At 41.4% G+C, this 25,749-nt stretch overlaps 1 protein-coding gene across 4 annotated transcripts in view; it reads left to right on the forward strand.

Annotated features, from left to right (window-relative positions):
* The window catches only part of BCL11A (BCL11 transcription factor A), a 101,533-nt gene that overhangs the window by 63,265 nt on the left and 12,519 nt on the right, over positions 1-25,749 (forward strand). For 3 of the 4 annotated variants that reach the window (XM_054022509.1, XM_054022513.1, XM_054022508.1), the window contains exon 3: positions 24,669-25,749. This exon is cut by the window's right edge. In XM_054022509.1, coding sequence (XP_053878484.1) covers positions 24,669-25,749 — 1,081 coding nt within the window. Of the gene's footprint in view, positions 1-12,616; positions 12,767-24,668 lie in introns of those variants that run through there. The other variant, XM_054022512.1, reaches the window with a different exon arrangement.

Genomic DNA, 25,749 nt, shown 5'->3' on the forward strand with positions numbered 1-25,749 from the left:
TTACCTCAAGCGCTGTCATCTTTAAACGCTGTCAAATCTTAACTGGATTGCCAAGGACATAAGAAAAGAAACTAGGTGAACCTGATGGCAATTTCAAGCACACCATATATACAGTTCTCTTTCCCCCCACCCCCGCATGGTGTATTTTCAGAGAAATCATTCAGGTAAAATGATGACTGAAGTACCTTTTGCATTCTGTACTGAAACTCATACAGTACCTTTTTTATGTTCTCCAGGACACATCTCAAAAAAGAAGTATAAGATTATTTTTAAACACTCAAAGTGATAACTGTTTTCTGGGATTAATTTGATGGGCTTAATTCTCCACTGCTTTGCTCCTCAAGCCTGATTCTCCTCTGCTATGTACCTTGTGCAGTTATTTCACCTGTACCAGTCATTTCACCACCTCTTAACATAACAGTAAGATTACACGACTGTTTTCCTCATATGTAAATGGACTAGCTAAGGTGAAAGGCAGTGGAGAAACAGGCCCAATATAGGCAGCAGCAGGAAAAAATGCTTGCTGAAAAATTATCATTCCATACTCTCTTTTAGGAAAATTTGGGATGATGCGGGCTCTCGTGCTTTGCACCACTGAAGTCAATGGGAGTTTTGCTATTGAATGCAGTGGAAGCAAGATCAGGGTTTGTTGCGGGGGACGGGGAGTTAAGACTTCTGTGTTCTAATTCCAGCTATGCCACTGAGTCACTGTGTGAGGTTGGGTAAATCACATAATGTCTCTGTGCCTCTACAGAATGAGGAGAGCATACTTACTTAGCTCACCTGGCTATTTTGAGTCTTAATTAAAGAACATTTGTAAAGCACTTTGAGGTATTTGGATGTAAGGTGCTATAAAGGACAAATTCTCAGTATTAATGTTGTTATTGATTTATTATATTATTACTAAAATAATGCTGGACACCATGAAAGAACCACAGATGTAATGTTCTAGTTTTTCAATAGCTATAGTTGCAGCAGTAGACAGGCAAATGGTGGAATTAAAACTAAGCCAATTTTAGAAATGTTCACTACTCTTAAACTCGGGGAGTGGAGAAATGGTATGTTGAAGGGATTGTCTGTTTATCGTGGCAGTCCATATTGTAAGGTTTATAGGAATAGCAATGATAGTAAGCTTTCAGGTATAGGAATTGTCATTTTCTTATCTGCACTTGCAGTCCCTAGCTCAATGGGGCCCTGATCCTTGACTGGGGCTTCTAGGTACTACTGCCATGAAAATAAAAATAATAATAATTAATAATAACCTGAAGAATTCACTTTAGATGAAATGCTGGCCCTGGTGAAGTTATTGACTTAATTGGGGACCAGGGGTTTCTCATTTATCTCTGATCTGATTGTGTAGTGTATCACAAGGATATTCCCAGGCAGCAATGTTACCTCTGGGAACGTATTCTCCATTAGGGAAGACAGCTCCCCAGTTTCCATATTGGCAGCCAGAAAGTCACTGCACAGAGTATTAGCCTTATACTCTTTTTTCTACATATTACATTGGTGACCTTCTACATCTTAAATGCCAGACAAGACTGTCAGCTTCAGCCCTGCACTAAGTGGGTGAAATTCCACCGAAGTCAGTGGACTGCCCTTGTTTACCAGGACAGCTCCCAGGATGGGGTAGGAGGTGGGGGTACAGAATACAGGTAGGACATTTGTCCCAAGCCTGGTTTTTGATGGGGCTTTGCAGTGTCCTCATGCGGTCTGTGCTTTTGGATGGAGAGCAGGCTGTCTCTCACTGTTGGCTCACAGACTTCCCTGACCCTAGGACAGCCCTGGCTTTCCCTGCCCAGGGCCTATGGGATGGCAGGTTACAATCCCTCCAGGTAGCTGCAGAAAGAACCCTCTCCCTCCGTACTCCATTCAGTGTGAGTGGTCTAGGAGGGTTGTGTGTTGAGCCAGGCGTGAGTGAGGGGTTGAGGGGGGCATGCCAGGCACGTGTATGTGGGAGAGAGGTGGTATGATGAAGTATGTGTGTGTGGGGGGGGGAGGGAGTGTTGTGATTAAACAGTGTGTGTGAGGGGGCTTCCAGGTGTGAGTGTCAGAGGAGGGTTGTGAATGGAACATGTGCAGTGTGGGGAGCACTGTGAATGAACTGTGTGTAGGGGGTGTACCAGGTGTTTGGATTCTGTGTGTATGTCCTGCGTGGGGATGCTTATGTGTGGTTATGTGGGAGGAGCCTGGGAGGCATCAATCTGTGAGACATGAAGGGGGTAGAGAATGAATGAAATGTCAAAAGGAGGCACAAAAGCATAAACCTACTACTGCAGGGAACACTGATACACTTTGTCTTCTTTTGGTGCAGAATATACACCGCCTGTAGTATGACAGAGACAGCCAGGCCCGCTGATGGAGGGTCGGGGGGGGGGAGGGAGGGAAGGGGCAAAGGGCACAATTGCCCAGGGCCCTGGCCGATTTAAAAGGGGCCTGTACTGCAGCGGCTGCCACCGGGAGCCCCATGCCCTTAATCGCCCGGGTGGGCCACTGGGCTCCTAGGCGTGCGCGACTGCTCCGGGCCCCGTGGGCTGGTGCGATTGGACAGTGCGGTCGGTCCCGGAAGTGATGGATTCGTCACTTCTGCCCCGAACCCCGCATCCCCCTAGGGATGGCCCTGGCCTTGTGGCCCGGAATTGCTGTCAGCCTGGAGACAGCTAAAGATATGTCAAATAGAGGTGACCCAGTGTTATGAGAGTTACAATTACAGGGTTTTCTCTCTTAACTTTTCTTACCATGGCTGTTTGTAATTAGGGCTAATCCTCCCTTGTAAGCTTCCCTTTCTGGGATACTCCCCATGCAGGCATATAGCAGAGGTTCAGCCCTGCCCAAGCTGCAGATTCCAGAGATACCTGTGGACCTTTGCCTCTGTACTTTCACTAGACACCCCAATGCCCTGTGGTCCCTGTGCAGTGCAGCTCCTTAAGGACTTGGAACCCTTGGGGGAAGCCAAGGAGAGACTTCTGTGAAGCCAGTGGAAGGAGGTGGCACTTTCTCTTCGTCCTCCAACTGAGTTCCGTAGATGTGGGCTCTCTTTGCTAGCATAAGTGGAGGGGGGAATGAGGCCTTTATTTCCTTTGTCAGTGTATTTGTAAGGTTAAAAAGGTGGTGGGGGTGGCAGGGAGCCAGGAGCAGAAATCTCTCCTGGGTGCACAAGAACTATTCTTTACTGAGCGTCAGCAGCGCTCAAGTGGCCCAATACAAGATGTGAGGTGCAGATTCTGATGCCCTTACTCTGACTGAGTGGCATTTTCATCTTCAAATTGTCCTGTTGGAATCAATGGAGCTGCTCATGGAGTAAGGTGATATTCAACTTGAATAGGAGTATTGTAACATGGGACAGTGGATAACATGAAAGACTGTACAATTAATCTATGTTTTTGTTTTCTGATACTACCTGTCACTGGTATCTAAGTGCTGGCAATTAATAAGAACATAAGAACAGCCATACTGGGTCAAACCAAAGGTCCATCTAGCCCAGTATCTTGTCTTCTGACAGTGGCCAATGCCAGGTGCCCCAGAGGGAATGAACAGAACAGGTAATCATCAAGTGATCCATTCCTTGTCGCCCATTCCCAGCTTCTGGCGAACAGAGGCTAGGGACGCTGTCCCTGCCCATCCTGGCTAATAGCCATTGATGGACCTATCCTCCATGAACTTATCTAGTTCTTTTTTTAACCCTGTTATAGTCTTGGCCTTCACAACATCCTCTGGGCAAAGAGTTCTACAGGTTGACTGTGCGTTTTGTGAAAAAATACTTCTTTTTGTTTGTTTTAAACCCGCTGCCTATTAATTTCATTTGGTGACCCCTGGTTCTTGTGTTATGAGAAGGAGTAAATAACACTTCCTTATTTACTTTCTTCACACCAGTCATGATTTTATAGACCTCAATCATACCCCCCCCCCTTACTCGTCTCTTTTCCAAGCTGAAAAGTCCCAGTCTTATTAATCTCTCCTCATACAGAAACCATTCCATAACTTTATCCAATTCCAATATATCTTTTTTGAGATGGGGCAACCACATCTGCATGCAGCATTCAAGATGTGGGTGTATCATGTATTTATATAGAGGCAATATGATATTTTCTGTCTTATTATCTATCCCTTTCTTAATGATTCCCAACATTCTGTTTGCTTTTTTGACTGCCGCTGTACATTGAGTGGATGTTTTCAGAGAACTGTTCACAATGACTCCAAGATCTCTTTCTTGAGTGGTAATGGCTAATTTAGACTACATCATTTTATATGTATAGTTGGGATTGTTTTCCAATGTGCATTACTTGGCATTTTTCAACACTGAGTTTCATCTGCCATTTTGTTGCCCAGTCACCCAGTTTTGTGAGATCCTTTTGTAGCTCTTCACAGTCTGTCTGCTTGGAACTTAACTATCTTGAGTAGTTTTGTATCATCTACAAATTTTGCCACCTCATTGTTTACCCCTTTCTCCAGATCATTTATGAATATGTTGAATAGGACTGGCATCAGTACAAACCCCTGGGGGACACCACTATTTCCTTCTCTCCATTCTGAAAACTGACCATTTATTCCTACCTTTTGTTTCCTATCTTTTAACCAGTTACCAATCCATGAGAGGACCTTCCCTCTTGTCCCATGACAGCTTACTTTGTATAAGAGCCTTTGGTGAGGGACCTTGTCAAAGGCTTGCTGAAAATCTAAGTACACCATATCCACTGGATCCCCCTTGTCCACATGCTTGTTGACCCCCTCAAAGAATTCTAGTAGATGGTATTTTTCCTATAACAAAATGCTTATCCTGGTAAAAGATGGGGCCCTCTACAACCTATATCAGATGCTTAAAAAGTCCTTATTTTAATTTTATTCTTCCCCACCTGTCAAATCTTAACCCATGCCTACCACCAATCCTCTATTTCTTCTTTGAATGATGGCCCATACTGTATTCCTCTGAGGGTTATGTGCATGTACCATGTGCTTTTGGGAATGGTATATATCTATTCTCCCACCCTCATGACAGCCAAAACGTTGTTTCTCACCACAGATGAGTTTTACAAGCTAATGGGACATATTCATCCCTGGTGTAACTGCAATGATTATCTCTCCTATCCCAATATCCGCATGGAAAAAGTCTTTTGTTCAATAGGAAAATAGACACTTCCATGCTACAGGAAGTACCAGAGCCAGATTCGGCCAGTGGTGTATCCTGACTTCAGTCACCATAGATTCTGGTGGAAGATGCTCTTTGGCAAAGTACCTGCAAGCTACTATCTGCTGAGTTGTGGGGAGAGGGCACTGGAGAGAAGTAGGACCTAAAAGTGAGCGTAACTGACTGGAGAGGAGGCATGACCAGTATAGCCAGAGGGTATGCTGATTAAGCATATCTCTTCAATAGTCTCTTCCAGTGAGGTTCTCCAGTGTATTTTAAAGCTGTTTTTACCCAACAACAACCTTTAGGGAGAGATCTCAATCTACTGTCCCTTGAAGAAAATCCCTCTGGAGTGTAGGGAGCTTCCCTCCCTGGGTGGTGGTTTACACCTCTCTGCTTCATCTAGCTACTAAGTTAATACATTTTTGGATCTTCTGCAAGATGTTTTTAATGCTTGCCAAATCTGCTAGTAACAGAATATTTGGATTGGATTGTAAAAATTATTGCCACTAAAAACAGTTAAATCTATCTATATATCACACAAAAGTTTTGGCTACAAGAACAGCAACAGTGGGCCCAGCTTGCAATTTATTAATGTATGTATTACGTTTGAGTTAGAAGGGGAAAGATCAGACAACACATTTATTTCTAAAGGCTGAGATAATGTAGAGATCTATGTGAAATCATTGCCGAATCATATTAGTGGTGGAAAATATCTATTAGATCATCTCATCCATTTCTCTGCCAATGCTGCACTGTTCCCGAAGGTTAATCTTCTAGTGTCTGCCACTGAGTCACTGTGTGATTGTCGCATGTCACGCGGCCATGGGAGTTTCACCACAACTTTCAGCTTTATTTCTTGTATTTCCATAGAGAGGTTTTAAATTTTTTGTTGTTGTTAAGAAAGGTTTCCTCCAGTTTTGCATTTCAATTTCTTTCTCCCAAGTTGCGTCTGAGAGTCAAAACAACAATAACTGCTCTTGTCTGTTATATAAAGATGCACATTGAAAGAGTTGTAAAAAATGTAAGTTCCTGCATGAACAAGAACTCTGTCTTGCTGGGCCCCAGTGGGACAGGTGGACTGACGGCTAGCAGGTGCTGTGGGAGAGCCTTGTGTTGGTTTGTGTCCCAGCAACCCCTTTCCTGGACAAGGTGTGGTTATCTAACTGGGCAAGGAGCAGCTCTTCAGACTCACTCTGTGGGGAGCAGTAAGGCACAGCTTTGGAGCTTTTATGCTTGTTTATGTAAATACAATTTCTACAAATATGTATTTGCTTTGTCTAGAAAGTCTCTGTTTAGACAGCTTCATAAAGGCTGATTCTTTACCTGGTGCTGTAATAGTAAGAACTGTTTTAGGGCCTGGTGTCACACCCGCTGAACAAAGTGAGCCCAATTCACTGTTACCCTGCACCTTGTGTAGGCATTTATGCAAGTGCAAAGTGGAGATGATATGCCACCACTCTGCTTGGCACTCACTTCGCATGAATACAAAAGCACACGGCCCAAGGGGAGCAGGCCTTAAAATAGTGATCACTGTCTATGAGCAATAGATTATTTTCTGAGTTACACACCTTTTCTATTTTAATAAATTTCCAGTAACAATTAAATTGTTCCCTAGACGAGTCACATGACACATTTCATTATTTAAAAATCCAAGCGGCAAGCATGCATGCATATGCACATGCACACGCACACACACACAGAGCAAATAAACAAATACAAAGCTCCCATTGCCTTCAGTGGAACCAGAATTGGGCCCTTAAATTTAGTTTACCTGTGTGTATAATTTAACACTGAACTCTCCAATTGTTTCTGCACTTAGAGAAACACAACAACAATTCACTACTGGGCTAAGCAATTAGTACACCGAGTCTTTTGTGTGTCTGAATTATGACCTTCCCCCTCTGCAATGTGGTCTGCAATAAAAACATGGACTCAATCTCGGTGCAGGTGCAGCCTCTGATACCTGATGTAGAAATCAGGAAGCAAAAATCAAAGAGGGGTTTCTGTTCCACAATTGCTGCAGTTTCAGTGCAAGCGAGTCAGTCTCCGTAAAACACTTCCCTTTCTCATGAGTGCTGCTCAGCGAGATTTCTAAATAAACGAGTACCCTGAAGTTTGGGCTGAATGTGACACCCACTAAGAAAAAAAAATGGAAATTAGAGCTATTTATAGTGGTAAGCGAATGCCGATTTCATCAGCTTTTGTTTAATGTGAGGAAACGGAGTATACGAGTACAGTAACCTTACTTGTAACTTCTTGCTTAAGCTGGCAGGAGTGATTGAATTCCCTGACACTGTAAAAGTCTGGACAACCCTGCCAGCTTGTGGAAGGTCAGTCCAACAACTGTCACATGGAAAAGCATCAAAAGCATGAGCTGTCGATAGTGACCTGCATTTGCAGAAAATCCGAGGGCTTTCTAATTAACTGAGGATCTCTAAATTAGAGCAAAGCCGCTTGACAAGCCCCCTCATATGCCTTAAGTGTCAAGGCGCAGATAATCATTACATCTAACAAGCTTCTGATTTTTAACAGTAGCTATGAGACTAAATCAGCTCATAATGGCTCAGTTTCAAAACGTTTCAGTGCATTTTTCATCTCTTACTCTGAATTTATATTCTTTGTTCCCTGCTCAGATATTCTGGTGCTTTTTCCTAATTTCAGGCTTTACCTCACAATGGCTCCACTTCTCTTAGTCAGGCAGCTCATTTGCTTGTCATTTCTCACACATGAGCATCCATGTTGGTTAGTCATGATTCTTTTCAACCAATACATTTCACAGATTCTCTCCGTCCTTCCACCCCATGGCGAACAAGGAAGGGCTGCAGAGTTGATGTCATTCTGTAATTAAAAAAAAAAAAAAAATGTAGACTCAAGCACCTGTCTTGCAAGATGTGAGATGTAGTTTTACTTTTAACCCTCAAAAATTCAGTATCTATAGATCTGCTGGATTCTGATCTCATTCATTCTGTTTCTACAGTGGTGTAACTCCACTGACTTCAGTGGAATTGCTTCTGATTTACACCAGTTTAAGGGAGCTCAGGCTCAGGCCCGCAGAATCTGAGCTTCTCCTTTCAACTTTATTCATAGTATGCTAAGAGGATAAATATTTAAACTGGCTCCATCATGCATGCTGGAACAGCTGTACAGAAAGTGATGGGGGGAACTTGCTGCTGACGTGGTTATGTAACTCCCATCACTAGTAAAGAGACAGGCATACGGCACGCGCAGAAAGATGGCAGGATAGACTCATATGTAAGTAATAATAAAGAGCAGATAAATACCATTCAGGAAGGAAGAGAGTTTACTCTTTGGGACTTCTCTGCATGTGTTTATATTCAACTACTTATCCATATCCTTGTAATTATTGAAATAAAATATAATAAACCTCGATGCCTAATTTTTCTTCTAAAAATGTTCATAAAGTAATCAAATCCCAAAGTGCATATTGTCTTCCAGTGGCTTTGTCAGTAAATCAGATTTTTACCATTTATCTGTAAAAGTTAGATTTAAGCATCCTTACTGTAATGTTTGAAAGATGAACATTTGTTTCAGTGGATACTGTGCCAATCAATAATCTTCCAGTTTGACTCAGCTATCAATTATTGCTGCAATTATTTATCTAGTTGGATATTTAAAATGTCATCAGAAAGAGATGATTACATATTCCAGAAAGCAAGGCACTGTATAATCAGATGAACTGAATCCAGTTAAATGTAGTGTGGTACTAACTTGTCCTTCAGAGCTGAATTCTGCAGCCGCAACTGAAACAACAGCTTTCTGCACTGTTGTAAGGAAACAGATCTTAACCTTGGAACACAGTATGTTATTGGGGTCGGATAATACTTAGATAGAGGAGACCTTGCAAGCCTGGAAATTGAATCAGCCTTACTGACATAAAGAAGCATTTTTTGGTATGTTTTCATTGGATTTCATCTGCAAATCTATAAATAAGAAATTCTTCTCTTTATCTTCCTTTCTGTGACTTTAAACTCCTGAAGCCTGAAGCACTGAATTTTAAAATGCCCCTTTTGTGTTTCTTGACTGGATATATGGTAAATACTCAGTGTGCCCTGAAAATGCAGTAAAGCTATAGAAATTCCTTCATTCTCACATTCCCTAAACCCCACATATTCTGAGCATTATATCATTTTCAACTTCAAAGATTCTTAGATTACAAAGAGGAGGCAGAATAATACAAACAAGACCATAGAACTTTACGATATCTTTTGTCCTATTTACAAAGAAAAAATTAACAACTCTCCTAATACTCTGTTGTGCAAGTACAAAACCGTCTTCTGTAAGGGTCAGGTGCAGCCCTTGCTGTAATTGCAGCTCCTTTAGTGACATTGAACTTGTTCAGGGACATAATAAGGCTTTGCCTTTCCAATAGATGAGCTGTGGACAGAGATACTGATTCTGGGGACCTGCAGAACCCCTGGCCAAGATGGCTCAGTTTGGCAGATGGTGCCAGAGTAAACCTGGGCTGGTGGAGTCAGCTGCTGTCTGAGTGCACTGATTGGCGAGAAACGGGAAACTGAAGCAGAGGAGGGGCATTACAAGAGGGAAGGAGAGATTGAGAGGATCTGTTTGGGAATGCAGGGAAGAAGAGATTGAGAAGACAGTTAAATAGCTGTACCCCAAAATCCTGAAGTTGACCCTCAATTAGAATTATGATCTACAGAAGCAAGCCCAATCTAGTCTGAAAAAATGAGATCAACATTATTCTCAGGTGAGCATTTTCCCGTAAAACTTTGGCACTGAGAACATTTAACTGGGTAAATTGAGTTACACAGCTTGTTTGAGCAGCACCAGGGCCTGTATATATACCAGAACTTCTCCCCACACAATGTCACCTTTATCAGTGCAGCTCACAATACCCATCTCCAGCCTCGGCGAGAATGTGGCTTTTGCAGTCACAATGGAGTACTGTGGGGCAGCTGTCAGAGGCATTACAGCCAAGGGAAGATGTAGTTGTAGCATGGACATACCCACATTAGCTTTAACCTAGCGAGTATGGGTAACAATTGTAGTGATGACATGGTGGCATGGACTAGCATCCTGAGTATGTATCCAGGGTCCCTGGCAGGCTTGTACTGGGGAGCTAGCTCACGCAGAAGTCCACACTGCCACAGCTTCACTACTAGTATTACCGCTTTAACTAGATCAAAGCTAGTGTGGCTATACCTACCTACGCTACCATCAGACCTTCATTTGCTGTGTAGACGTAGCTCTGGTTGTAGAATGTTCAGACATTCAGAACACTCCCTCCAGGAGTGGCAACTACTATGCTATGGTTGCAATGGGCACTCTCCTTAGTACTGGTTTCCTAGTTCTAGCAGTTGCGGAAGGGCAGTAGGGTCCTGGCCAAGACCACCATGCAAGCCCTGCCTTGCGATCAAGTATTACAAGCAGCAATATTCCAGCTGCCTCCTGAGTGAATGTATTGGGCTAAATTCATCGCAGGTGTAACTCCATTAACTTAATACACCAGGGATAAATTTGTTCTGTTCTGTTTACTAACAAAATACAGTGCGCTATGCAACTCTATGCTTTAAACATGTAATACAAAAGGTCTGTTCATAGGTGAAAGAAGTTATACTTGTTTAACAGAATCTGGGATGACATTAGAGAAACAGAAAATGACATGTAAAGTATTGCAGTGCATTCGCTACAAAAATAAATAAATAAAGGCAATAGGGATGGGCACTACTTCTATATAGATTTACTCCAATGTACTTACTCCAAGTCGCTCTAACAGTGACCAGTGGTGTGAATATTCCATCCAGTGTCTCTCCCAGTGAGCAGAGATTGAATGATTTCAAAATGTCATCTCCGTTTGATTTCTCCAGGAGTGCCCAGTGTATTGCATTAGCGTCCTTCAGCAATTTCCCATAGCGTTTAATTGGGTAGTAAAGCACTAATAGTTATGCTCATTAATACAAAACCATGTGACTATGTTTCTGATCCTGTATTTGTGAGAAGATATGTTGTTACATATATATAGTATATGGGCTTTTAATATAATGAATATAAATAATTAATAATTAAAACTAAAATAACAGTATTAGCAGTTTCAAAACAAAATAATGTAAAAGTTGGGACTTAAACCTTTAGAAAAAAGGGAATATGGAATGAAAGGCTAGAAATCTAGATCTACCTTTCCCTCTGTGTTGTGCTGAGATGTTGCTGAGGTCAGAAAACATGGCATGTTCTTAGGTGTCATCATATATGTCTTTGCACCTCTGGACAAAAACACTGTTAGTGAAGGATGGGCATGACAACATGGATGTATTTCCTGCTTTCATGAGATAACTCAAACCCATAGAACCAAATTTTCTGGGTGCTGCCATTGTGCATTTACATGGGTGAGTGCAAATGGGCCTTTGTGTGCACACTCCAAGACATCCCATCCATTTGCACTTGCAGCATGCAGTTTGCTTGTGTGTGTGAAATGAGAGCATTGACATTTTTGTGGTTGTCCCTTTTTACTCATGACCAAAAATTTAGCCCATATAACTTTATGATCAAATCTTGTAGTCGTCCTATTGATGTCAATCGAAGTTTTGTTTTACTCTAATTATTTGTATTATTGTAGCATCTAGTGATCACCATTGTGATCAGGACCCCTCTGTGCTGAAGACTGTATAGATAGTGGCTGTTATAGATAGTCCTTCCTCTGAAGAACTTGCATTCTAAATGGACAAAACAGACAAAGGAAGGGTAAAGAGCCTTGCCTAATGTCATACAGTAGGTAAATGGCAGAGTCAGGACTATAACCCATATCTCCTGCCTGCTAGGCTACACCATATCCTTTAGACCATACTGCCTCTTGAATAAAGCTTGCCGCAATTAGCATAATTTTAACATGCATTTTTATGCTTTAGTATCCTCTGTCTGGTATTCAGGTTCAGTACTGTTGCTGTTAGAAGGGAAGAAAAGATTAAAAGAAAAAGGGAACTATCAGAAAGAAAAATAGGAAACAATTAATCATATAGGTGTATGAGAATGAGCACAATTATTTGGAACTTCTCTGTAACTATATAATTACACTGTATTTAAAAAGTGAATTATTAACTTGATTGTCCCTAACAGCCATTGGGTAAATACATAATTATGGATTGTTGACACAGGGTATTGTTTACTGCATAATCGGGTGACTGCTTTGAAGGAGCTTTGATGCTCTATCGGGTCAAGGCTTACATGAGATTTCTTAGTTGATGGGTCATTGACCTGATAGACCATAATGACTTCTGAAGGAGAATGTATCTGTCTATAATGTGTAGATCTAGCTAGAGGAGTTTTAGTTAAGGCCCTGTGGGTGTCACTCCTGTTTAAAAGTCCATTCATTTAAAATGATTATAAAATTTTAAAGGAAAAAGAAAACCCAAACTGGGAAAACTTAGTCATTGCAACAGTAATAATCATTTTTGTCTTTTTAAATAGCAAAAGTGATCAGATGGCATTAGGGACTATGGGCCCAGTCCCGGAAAATCCTTACTCATGCGAGTCGTCCCGTTAAAGTCAGTTGGAAGAGAGCTGGAAAAGAATCTGCACGTCAGGGTTTGATCACTTTGTGAATTTTTTTAGAAGTCGTGGGCCAGATTATATCAATAATGAGTTCTGCTTACAAATCTGATGGTACGATATAGTCCAATATTAGACTCTATAGTTTATATTTTGAATTAATGGGAGTGCATATGTTGAAGTCTGTCTGTCTTTCTATATTATTTGTATTTCTCTGTGACCTTAGTATTTAAGTACAAACTACTTATGTTTGCCGGATCTTATTTGTTTGAGAAATTTCTTTTACAATTTATTTCAAAGCTGAATTTTAAGCACCAAATTGTTGTCTGAACCCACCAACTGCAATTTGCTTCCATTCGCTGGTAATCGAAAAGTGACAGATTTCCACCCCCAAGTTTTAAAAAACACAAAATCATTCCCAGACTGGTATCTTACTTGCCAAGTTGGAACCTGAAGCAGTTTTTTTTTGTAGCCAAATAATAATCGCCTTGAAAATGGTGACAGACATTGAGGTCAGGCCAGTATCACTGGCAGCCCTACAATGCCCCTGAGGGACAGCAGGAGCCATCTTCTTATTGCCACGCGCAACAGCTCAAACAAGAGATCAGTTTCAATTCTGGTCTTTGTGTAAAATTAGGTTTTAGTAGATTTTTTTTTTAAAGCGAGTAAGAAAAAATACAAAGTATTTTGACACTGGAAGTAAAATGTACACCCACAAACTTTCTATTTTCCCTGGAAGGACCTGATCCCACACACATTGGAATGGACTGGAGTCTTTCCATTGACTCCAATGGGCATTGGATCAGGCCCAAAGCTAAATGTATGCTTATTTATGCAGCTTTTTTCCTTTGTTACTATGTGAGGTGTAAACATGGGTTATGTTTCATGTGAAAATAATTCTGATTCTTCTCTCACACCAGTTTTACACCAGTGTTTTTCTGTTGACTTCACTGATGTTACTCCTGATGTAGGGCTTACTCCAGTTCTCACTGACTGGAAGTATTCCCATTGCCTTCAGTGGGCTTTGGATCTGGACCTTGCGCTTGTGGAGCTGAGAAGAGAAGTGGGCCCATTCACTTTATCGTTAATTAGATGTCCATAGAGCTCTCGCCCTTTTGCTCTTTGATGATGCTGTGTAGTTGTTCTTTTGAAAAGAAGAGGTAGCACTAGAGGGACCATACCCATTCCTTGTTCCTTTTCCTAGCTCCTCTCCCCATTCTTACCTTCACTCCAAATAACCTTAATTTTCCTTTCCAGGCTGTGAGACTTTAAATGTATGGCAGGCGATAGGTTCTGTTTTCCTTTGACCTTCTCGATAATAATGCTGCTGTCTAACTTTAAATAGTAAACCATTATCAAACTGCAGCCGGACTACTGCACGGCCACACCCCTTTAACTTGGAAGTTGTCCGCCTCTTCCCCTGCAGAAAGAATGTCGGTTTGCCATAAGGGCTGCACCTTAAATAGGCAGAAGTCTGCTTTCCCTGGACAAAGGTAAAAGGCGGGGAGTCCGGGAAAATAGACTTGTGGCTGCTTGAGCTTGGTGCTTGGGTGTTTATTGGATTGACTTTGGAATTCTCTGTTTGGATATTCTTCAGGGAGTCACCTTACTGCAAGTAGCATCCTGTCTGTTTTGTGTTCCCATTCCACAGAGAAGGAATAAAAGGCATAGTCTTTCCCACCTGTGCCCTGTAAGCCTGTTTTTTCCTCCTAATGAATTAGTAGTAGTTGTTCTGAGCACAAGTGAAAGGCACTCAAATACCATAGTGATGGGCGTGGCAGAAGAATCTGAACAGAACAGAATAATAATACTTTAGGCTCTGTATGAGAGAAGGCCAAGTAATACTGTTATCAGGAAATGTAAAGAGATATAATCAATTTAAAAGTAATATTTTGTTTAAATATAAAATCCTTGTCTGCTAAGTCATCCTTCCAGATATTAAAATAGAAAGATAATTACCACCATTATTTGCTTTTTTATCATTTATGCTGCTTGTATTTTTTCAGTTTGGACGATGAAAATAAAATATCCATAACGCTGGTCAAAACTTTTTGCACAAAAAGATTTTTTTTTTGGTGTAGAAAAATGGCCTTCTTTGAGAACGAAACATTTTTCAAAAAATTATTGAAATGATCAAAACCTGCTTTTTGAAATGTTTTCTGTGACATCTTTCTTGAAATTTTCTTGAAATCACTTTAGAAATTTTTCTTTTCACAAAATCTTGGCTTCTAGTAAGAAGTGAGTTTTGGATAATTAAAAATTTCAGTAACGATTTTGCTGAAGACATCAATAAAATATGGATCAAACAGGTCATGGAAAAGTTCATCAAAAACAAAACGTGGAGCTACATTGACTTCCACAAAATGAAACAACTTTCAGATTTTGACATTTAACACAAAATTGTTTGTTGTTTTTCAATCATTTCTACTGCTCAGTTTCACTTTTGTTTATAATCAGTTTCTAGTGGACTTTACTTTCCAATTCTCATAGGCTTTTTTTTTTAATATATACACTAGACACTGTACTGATCTGCTGTTGCATAATTTTCTCATGTGTCTTACTTGTGTTTTTCCGTTAACATTTAACGATGATGATGATGATGATAATAATAATAATTAATAGTCATGATTCACTGCTCCATTACACCAGTGTTGAAGTCAATGGAGTCACAGTGGTATAACAGAGTAGTGAATCAGACCCAATATTTACTAAAGACCCTCCTGCCAAAAAAAACAGTGCTATACAGAAATTATAAATGCATAGGTTACAGAGAAATGACCCCCTTGCCCTCCAAAACTCCCAACAAAACAAAACATACCACCACTACCACCAAAACTCACAGCCACTTATAATCCATTTATGATGGGCCAGTATAATAATGTGTCTTTTGCAATCTGCTCAATCACAAAGAAAAATCATTATTCAGTTAACTAAGGAAAAAAATTCATTGAACAATTACAGTTTCCCTCATCTAAGTCAATGCTGCTAACTACTAGGAAAAGATGACTTATGAAAAGTGGATATTTCCTCCTCAGTGCTTACAAACAGAAGTAGGTTGCAGAAGGCTCAGAGGGTACATCTACACTGCTGTTGGGAACATGCCTTCCAGCCTGGGCATGCCTCCACTCAGGCTAGCATGCTAAAAATAGCAGCTTGCATGTTGCGGTATGGGTGGTGGCATGGGTTGGTTACCTGAACTCGGTCCCAGAGGGGCAGGCGGGCAAGCAGGCTTGTACTCGGGCAGCTAGCCTGTGCCACCACCTGTTCTCCAATGTCCACACTGCTGCTTTTAGAGAGCTAGTGTATGTCTGGGAGGCATGGTCCTAGTGGTAGTGTAGACATACCCAGATTGAGCAAATCTGTCTTCAGTCTCTGTTAGCTTCCTGTGTCCCAGTCGTTTCAGTTCTAAAGTTTTAGTTGAGGGATTTCAACAGCGTGCATTTCCAAAGGAAAAGATATTTGACAAGCCAGATGGAGAAGAGATGAATCAAGTACAAGTGGTAACAATTAACTCTGTTTCCCCTCCACCCTCTTAAATACTGTAATGATCCAAAATTTATCAGCCTAAAAGCAAGCAATCATTTGATATTAAAGCAGAATAAAGAAATTCTGGTTTAAGTTCAAACTGTTCCTCAATTTTTTGTAAAGAGGGGAGGAGGGTGGAAAAGTATTTGTTATAATTTTCACATATTCAAGTCTCAGTAACAGTCTATTTTTTGCATGTCTGATAACAAAAGATACATGTGATCTATGCAGGCGCCTACAAGAGCAACACACTAGTGTAGTAAGTAACCTTGTAATGAAAGGAACCTTTTCCTATAAACCCCAGTTTTGCTAGGCAAATATACCTTTTATAAGGAGAACAAGGTATATTTTGCACTGACTACCCCACCACTATGGGCTATAATGACAACACTTTCATGTGCTCTTACTGCTAAGCTCGTAGAAAATATGCAGTGGCCTCATTTAGTGGGTATTCATTGCTTTTGGGAAATCAAGACTTGTCAAGGTGTCTCCAGTTAGACACCAGAAATTGAGTCCTCCTCCCCCCAAAAAACACCCTAGTTTTGAAAATTGAGATAATAATATTTATCCATGATCAAAATACTTTTTTCCCCCTTTCATAATCCCCACAAACCAACCACAGCAACAGAGCATCATACACTACCTCACTGGGGCCTGCAATTTGACACCCTTTTACATACCTTTAGACCTGGGAAATTGGGAACTGTCCAAATGATCATAGCAGATCTAATTCAATCTCATTTACACCAATGTAAAAGTAGAGCGAGTCTGGAGTCTCTGGTGCTACTTCAGATTTCTGCCATTATCCTAAGAGGTGCTGAGCACAAGTCCCACTGAGACTGGGTGCTTAGCACATCTAAGATGGAGAAGAATAATTTTTCCAAGATTCTTGTGGAGATCTCACCTCTCCCCGGGTTTTTGCAGCACCCACTTGCTTTACTCCTCTGGGGCTTCGTGCATGGAGAGGTGGGTTGGCTGAAAGCAGGTCTTGGCGGGCATGCACATTGTCTCCCCTGGCACTCAGAGCAAATGTCATTGTAAAGGGTATTGAGTTCAGGCTCTGTTATAGTTTCAGTGCCCTCCCCTCAGTGGGATACCCCTTCATGTCTCAATGGTTGAAGAACCCCAGGCAGCACCAACTGCAGTGGAACATGAGGCAGAGCTGCTATTTCTTTTGGAGCCTCCGGCCTGGTTGACACTAAAAAGTTAGGTCAACCTAGTGTTGTTGCTCAAGGGTGTGAAAAATCCACGCTACATCGATGGAAGAGTTCTCTGAGGGAGGTGGATGGGAGAACCCCTCCCATTGGCATAGGTAGTGTCTACATTGAAGCGCTACAGCTGGCTGCTACAGCTGTGCAGCTGTAGTGTTTCAGGTGTAGACAAGCGCTCAGAATCAGCATGAAGTCACAGAGCCCCAAATGGTCTGGGGGCTAGAAGCATTGCTTCTTCTACAGAGGGGCAGACCTGCCCCATCAATGGAGAGAACTCTGGGAAGGAGAATCCTTGCAGAGGTTTCCTCCATGTGCATTCCCTTTCAGGATGGGAGTTACTGGGATACAGTGAAATGGCTGTCCTACTGGGATTGTGGAAATGCCAGGCCTAGCTGTACCAATTCATTTTCAACATCTCCCAGAAGTACAGAGCTCCAAATCCTGGTCCATCTGGAGTCTGGTAGATTTGCCACTGACTTCACTGGGACCAGAATTTGTCCAAGGGGAATGTCGGTGGCTGTAAATGGAATGCTTTGCAATCTCCACAGGCATGTAGTCTGTCCCTCCCCTTTTACTATCCTCCTTTGTGTGTTTTTGCTTGTGAAAACTCTGCCAGATGATGGACTGAGGCTTGTATTTCTTCTACTATAGGGTATTCTGGAACAGAATGTAGCCAGCCCATATGATGCCCTACCATAGGTTGTGTATTGTGTGCATGTTTAGTGCCTTAATTTGGGGTCCTGTACAAATAAACTTCCGCATTGTGGATGCGGAACCTCCAGTCACATCAATAGGACCCCGCATTTGTCATTTCATTGTTATGGCTCATAGAATGTCCAGAGATGTGTATGTGCTGTGATAAGCTTTTATGGATCTAGCTTTTACTTTTAAGAATTGAAGGACACCCTTCCCAAGCCCACTGACATATACATGCATATTATTCCATTACTCACTTGGCACTGGAAGCATTCATATGCCTAGCTCCAGAATGAAATTTTTTTCAGCAGTGGCATCTAACTGACAGCTTCTCTTCCCAGCTGGCCTCTTCCCCAGCTCCTTGTCTGGCTCCACTGCTGGTGACTGTGGACATGCCTATGGGTATGGTTCAGAGTCAACTATATTGTGCTTCTGGATGTCAACTTCCTTTGACTCATGTAGCAGTGTAAAGCATTCAAATTTGCTCCACTAAATACATTTGCGAGTACAGCAAAGAAGAAATGTCTTTTTAAAAAAGCTCTGTTTAGTGCTAAAAACAGATGCGCCTTCATATCTTATTGAGTAAATGTGTCGACTGCCCTTAAAGGCACTCAAATGCCAATATACATTCCATTCACTTGTTAACATTTTTCACATCAGGAGTTTAAATCTGTCACCCACACATTCCCCAGTTAAATCACCTCTTTATTTGGGTAGGTGAGAGGGTTAAAGACTGAAGTTTTGTTACTATTTTAGGGAGATGGAACTATTATTTTAGAAATGCTAAATACTATTCTACGAAAGTGCAATGCAGTTTCTTAAGATCTGTAACTAATAATTCGCTGGATGAGATGTAAAATAAATTGGCAATTGTCTTCAAGTAAAATGTTTATTTAATATTTTTTGCAAAGAAATTGGGCCAGTGATGTTATTGGGCCAGGGTTGAATTTAGCTCGTTGTGTTTATTTTTTATGTAGAATCCCTGCTATACAGTAATTCTCCTAGTTGTGGGACAGAAGAGTTTATTTCATCAATGAACGGTGTCACAGACAGCCACAAAGCCACAGAGCAATGTACTAGCACTGCATGGTGCTGTTTCCATCTGTGCAGCATGTCATGGTGACATGTCATCTCTACTGATGCAGCAGTTTGCTGTAAACCTCACAATGCAATATCAAGGCCTCTTACCACAATTCTTTTGTGACTCTATGCAACTCCCTTGTCCACAGTGGGTAGATCCTCCACTGAGACGGAGTTCTGCTTGGTGCAACTGCAAAGTGGGTAAGGGGGAAAAGGTGGTAGCATGCTAACTTTTTGCTTTCCAGAGCTGCTGGGGCCTCTTTGGCTACCAGCTTGAGTTAGAGCAGCCACTCAACTACTCTAACTTAGGTTGGCATGTAAGGGCCCGCAAGGGGCCATTCTGCTGGCCAGGGAACACTGGAGAACAGCATGATTCGGCCACACACCCTCCCATGCCTAACATGCCTTCTACATTAGGAAGGCTGATGGGAGGGGCACAGCTCAGAGAAGCTATAGCATAAGCCAGAATCTGGCCCAGTATCTCCTCTCTGTCCTCATCCCGTTAGAGGCTGTTAGGAGTGAAAGTGAAGTGCTTCTCTTCTCTCTCTCTCCCTCCTTCTGTTTCTTTGTAAGGGCAGGGAGGAACCCAGCTGTCTCCAGTCCATTGAGCCAACACTCTCTGAGCTGTTGTTTGTGTTTCCGATCAGCACTGTTTGCTGTGCCTGAGACTCCACCCTGGGACCTGGATTCCACAGGAGAGCGTCCCGAGCTCTGGGAGCCCTTAGGCTGGAGATCATGGTTTCTCCATGGCACAAGGTGTAATGGAAGTGGCTCCTCCTCTGAAAGTGGCTTTGCAGAATACATGTTCATTGCCCCAGAGCTGAACTCAAAATGAGTGTATTTTAAAAAAAATCATGAAGGAAATTACAAAGGTTTCTTGTTTCAGGTTTCACAAGTTCTCCTGAAAGCTTGTCTGGGTTAGCAGTGGGTTAATACACTAGTCCTTCCACACTGAAGACTTGGGCTCAAGCCCTGCTTGAGTCCAAGGTGCATTTGGTGGTGCTCTCTCTCTCTAGACTGTCCTATATGACAGGAAAATGGGGGTATTTCTGCCTATCTCATCCAAATCAGTACAATGCTGCAAGATGGAATTGCAGCACTGCTTTGCATGGGATAACATCATGTATCACACTCACAATGCAGTGCCTGAACCAGCCCTCAGGTTTTGTGGAACTTCTATCCAGTTTCCTCCTCTCATGTTCCTCCTCTCTATTTTGGAGATTTTTAAGAGCAGGTTAGACAAATACCTGTCAGGAATGGTCTAGATAATACTTAGTCCTGCCACTGGACTAGATGACCTCTCGAGGTCCCTTCCAGACCTATGATTCAATGATTCTATGTTTTATGATCACATACCCTTAAATTGCTACCTTTACTCATGCCCATATCCTGCCTATCTTTCCCTTCCTAGGCTAACTTCTCACCTGTGTGTGGGATTTCATGGTGTCTCTAGTGACCCTAACAGGGTGGACTATAGTGGGACCCATTAATGTGAAGATCCAAGCCATGCCTTGGCCCATGGATCATCAGACTTCTGGTCCAATAATTTTTTTGTTGAGGTAGGGTTGGTGGGAGGCACTGCTAGAGCATATTGAGGTCTGCCAGGGTACTGCAATAATGGCAAGGAAGAAATCCAAGAGGGCCTGAAGCAGTTTGATTTATTGTGCAGTGTCCTTTGATTTGTTTGGTGTGCTTTGGCTGGGTTGGATATGGGCTGCATTTAGGTTTAATCTGTCATTTTATCCCTCTAGTGACCATGAGCTCTGCATGGGGATGTCAGAACAATGGGTAACTGGAAAAAAATTCAGCCATAATCCATCTCTCTTCAGATTTAGCCTGAGAATGGGTACCGAGTAATAGTTTAGTGCATGTATCCTGGCCAGACCAAGAGCACTCGCACAATAGCCCCAAACCCAGGTTTATTACCGGATCACCAATAATCTGAGTGGCATGAGGTGCATAGGGTCTGGGTGGATCAGTGGGGTATGCACTGAAAGAATTCTGGTCCCACCCTGCGATACCCTTAATGCATCTCAATGAGTGGAGACCTTTAGTAGTGTGACTGGAACCCCATACGTTTTGGAGGTGCAGGATTGGGGCCTCCTTGATTCCACTTGTGGTTCTGGCTTGTCAGGGGTGTGTAAAAACAAGGGTTTGGCCTGACTTGTTTATTCACATTTTTACTTCTAGGTCTTGATTTTGTCACCCTTATTAAGAATGAGTAGTACCGTGCCCTTCAACTAATCCCACTAAAATGAATGGGTCTAACATGTGAAGTAAGTACTGGTTGGTGTGAGTAAAATTGGAGGCCTGCCCCTACTCCTACTGAAGTCAATGGGAGTTTTGTCATTGACATCAATGGGAGCAGCATAGTGTCCAAAAACAGGAGCTTAGCCTGACTGAGTGGGAAAATAGGGACTTTTGTACCCAGAATGTGGTGGTTTAAATACAACTCTCACTCCTTCGGTGGTAGTATGTGGATTATTGCCATAATTCTTATAGTTTGGCAAGCCTGCATCAGGCTGGAACATACCTCTTGGTAGTAATATGGTCAGTCAATAGCCTTCATTATTAATCAAGTTTCAGAGTAACAGCCGTGTTAGTCTGTATCCGCAAAAAGAAGAACAGGAGTACTTGTGGCACCTTAGAGACTAACAAATTTATTAGAGCATAAGCTTTCGTGGACTACAGCCCACTTCTTCGGATGCATATAGAATGGAACATATAATGAGGAGATATATATACACACATACAGAGAGCATAAACAGGTGGGAGTTGTCTTACCAACTCTGAAAGGCCAAATAATTTTGTTAGTCTCTAAGGTGCCACAAGTACTCCCATTATTAATCAAGCACTAATAGACAAATTAGAAACTGTGTTTTTTCAAAGCAGGAGGTAAATCACTGGTGGATTTTAACTGTTTCACTGCTTTGTCTTATTTCCCATTTTATATTGCTCCATTGAAAATGTTAGATTGGTTAAGATTAGACAAGTGATGTAAATAAGCATTATTTTAAATTTAAATTATTATCCTGATTACCAAACATGAATGGTGAATTGAAAACTTGTTTTTCTTCAAAGCAAATGAAGAATAATATTACATTTTACACTTCAGTAAATCAATGTAGCCCTAATTTTGCCATGCAGGAAATCAATTCTAGTCTTTATAACAGTCGAAGATGTTAGGAACAAAGTAATTTTGCAAATGATGGCAAGTAACACATTTATTGATGACTGTACTTTAGGAATTTAAAATTTGTGAGTACTATAATATAATATACTGCACTGGTAGGAGCTGAGTGAAATACAGATTATATGGTGAAACTGTAATGCATCATTTGCTATTAGTGGACTGGTAATAATTACCAGTTTCAAAGCAGCTTTTTCCATGTAATCTTTAGTCTCAGTCGTAACAGCCCTTCTCATTGACATTATGATTACACTAGCTGCCCTTATGATCTAGAATATCTAGTTGATGGGAATACTAAAATGTGATAGTGAAAACTGTATGTTGTATCCTCATTATAAGATAAAATGCCATTTTCTCTGACCTAATATATAAAATAGAGAAGCAGGGGTAGCATTATATTGTTAGCATACTGTAGCCTGATCATGTAGTTTGCGGTATATTGTTAAAAATTTCCACTTTATGACAGCAAAATAAATGAAATTTTCACATTTAAGTCTTTATGAGCACAGGAATATGAAAGTCCAACTGAATTTTGTTCTATTTCCAACAGATTTAAATATTTATCTATGCCTGTATTCACGGCACACGCTAAACACCGTAATGCATTTTATTCAAATGCTGGCTTCAATTGAAGAATGAAATGTTAAATATTATTCCAAGGGCTTTTTAAGTGACTAAAGTGTTAAATGCCTGCTATCAGTGGTTGAATCTCTTTTTACTCATCCAATTCAGATTGTCAGACTAAATGTATAATAATAGAGGAACCTGAAGGCACCAGGAAAAACGGCTATGGGTCACTATAGCCAGAACTATAGGCTGCCTGTCTGTCATATTCACAAATCATTATTCAATACATTATATAATGAAAATATTCTTATAAAGCTTTTTCTTTTTGTTCTTTGAAATGAGGAGGAAAACAAGAAGGTTGCTTATAAAATGATACTAATGTCGAAATTTTCTTTCCAAATCTTTCTGTCCTCCCTCCCTCCCCCTCCACATTAGGCAACTGTTTGAAACCTAATTCAGGCATCTACCATCTAATTTTGTAAAGAGGTTTTAACCACGAGTGGGTTATATTGAGTGAGATTATAAATGCATCGTCAAGTAAATTACAGGTCAGACCAGGAGTACATTATGCAGTCAAATACCATTGTAAGCCTGGCTTGTTTTTGAAGACCGTTATATTTTTGTTCCGGAGCAGACCTCAAGAGCTTTTGTTTTTAAATCACTAGCTAGCAACTCTATGAGAACTGTCAGGTTGGATTGAACATTAATTTTTGTTCTCATCTTTGTTCTAATTTCAATTTACCAACAGTTATCAGTGAAAAATACTTACTCTGGCGAAACTGGATTATTCTTAAAATTACAGCATTCAATAAAAATACACTTGCCTCCTCCAGATTTCATATGATCCCTTGCCTACCACCCTTCAGAAGTCATTCATTTTCCTTGTTTTGCAGTATATTTAGTTGTGGCTGCTTTCTTGTGCCATTATTAGTTAGCTTTTTGTTTAGTTATTTATTAGTCACTTGCTCTTTTATAATGTCCGGGTTATCTCTGAAAATAAATGATCATGAATTAGAGTTAGTTAGCTACTTGCCAAAGTGGCATTTACCATCCTCAAATTCTTTTCAGGGTGAGAGAAATAATGTGACTCCAACAGGGCCGTGCATCCAGGCCTCTTGGCTACTACCCAGATATTGGACTAGCTGAACTGCATCTTTCTGTTTCTTCGTCTTCCTTTTTTCTTTTTCTTTTTTTTCCCCCCACTTGAAGCTGACGCTCTGCTAAGGGCATGAGATGTTGTCTAATTTTCTACACATTGTTAGTCTCTCAGAATAATGAGGAGGATGATAATCTAACATTTCTCATCTTCCTTAGCTATCGTTGCACTTTGGGCTGCTTCTTTGAACCAGTGTATATGTTTTTGCATTATACCTGTCATAAAATTATTTTTAATTTTTTTTTTTTTCGTTTTAAATATTAGTGAAGTAAGACCAAGGTATCTATGGAGCCATAATTAGAATGAATTTACTGAATCATCTTTTTGATGGATCTTTAACACTGTTACCTGTTCACATACTCTTCTGTTTGTTAGGGAAAGAAAAAAGGCAGGAAGTCAGTTCAGATTTGATATGGTTAAATGTGCAAACTCCCCTCCCCCATAACTACTCATTAGTTAGTATTCTGTTTCTCCAGTTTAGATTTAATGTTAGGGAAAAGAAAGATTAGAAAGAAAAAAACCAACAACCATCAATCATTGATAAGCAATTCAGTGATTAAACATTTATGTTGCTGTTGTATTATTTTGCAGGTAAAGATGAGCCCAGCAGCTACACGTGTACAACTTGTAAACAGCCTTTCAACAGTGCATGGTTTCTCTTGCAACACGCACAGAATACTCACGGATTAAGAATCTACTTAGAAAGCGAACATGGAAGTCCCCTGACACCGCGGGTTGGTATCCCATCAGGACTAGGTGCAGAATGTCCTTCACAGCCACCACTCCATGGGATTCATATTGCAGACAATAATCCTTTTAACTTGCTAAGAATACCTGGGTCAGTATCAAGAGAGGCTTCAGGTCTTGGAGAAGGGCGTTTTCCACCCACACCTCCTTTGTTTAGCCCTCCCCCCAGACATCATTTGGATCCACATCGCATAGAACGTCTGGGTGCAGAAGAAATGGCTCTTGCAACCCATCACCCTAGTGCCTTTGACAGGGTGCTGCGACTGAACCCCATGGCTATGGAGCCACCAGCTATGGATTTCTCCAGGAGACTTAGAGAGTTAGCTGGAAACACCTCCAGTCCACCATTGTCACCAAGCCGGCCCAGCCCTATGCAAAGGTTACTGCAGCCATTCCAGCCAGGCAGCAAGCCACCATTTCTGGCAACACCGCCCCTTCCTCCTCTTCAGTCAGCCCCTCCTCCTTCCCAGCCTCCAATAAAATCCAAGTCTTGTGAATTTTGTGGGAAAACATTCAAGTTTCAGAGTAATTTAGTAGTACACCGTAGAAGCCACACTGGAGAAAAACCCTACAAGTGCAGCCTCTGTGACCACGCATGCACTCAGGCCAGCAAGCTAAAGCGTCACATGAAAACACACATGCACAAGTCATCCCCCATGACCGTCAAGTCAGATGACGGGCTCTCCACAGCCAGCTCCCCAGAGCCTGGAACCAGTGATCTCGTCGGCAGCGCAAGTAGTGCTCTCAAATCTGTCGTGGCCAAGTTTAAGAGTGAAAATGACCCCAATATGATTCCGGAAAATGGGGATGAGGAAGAAGAAGAGGACGAGGAGGAAGAGGAAGAGGAAGAAGAGGAAGAGGAGGAGGACTTAACTGAAAATGAAAGGCCAGACTATGGCTTTGGCATTAATCTAGAAGCAGCTCG

This window comes from Malaclemys terrapin, chromosome 3, assembly GCF_027887155.1.
Source record: "Malaclemys terrapin pileata isolate rMalTer1 chromosome 3, rMalTer1.hap1, whole genome shotgun sequence".
NCBI classification, from domain to species: domain Eukaryota; kingdom Metazoa; phylum Chordata; order Testudines; family Emydidae; genus Malaclemys; species Malaclemys terrapin.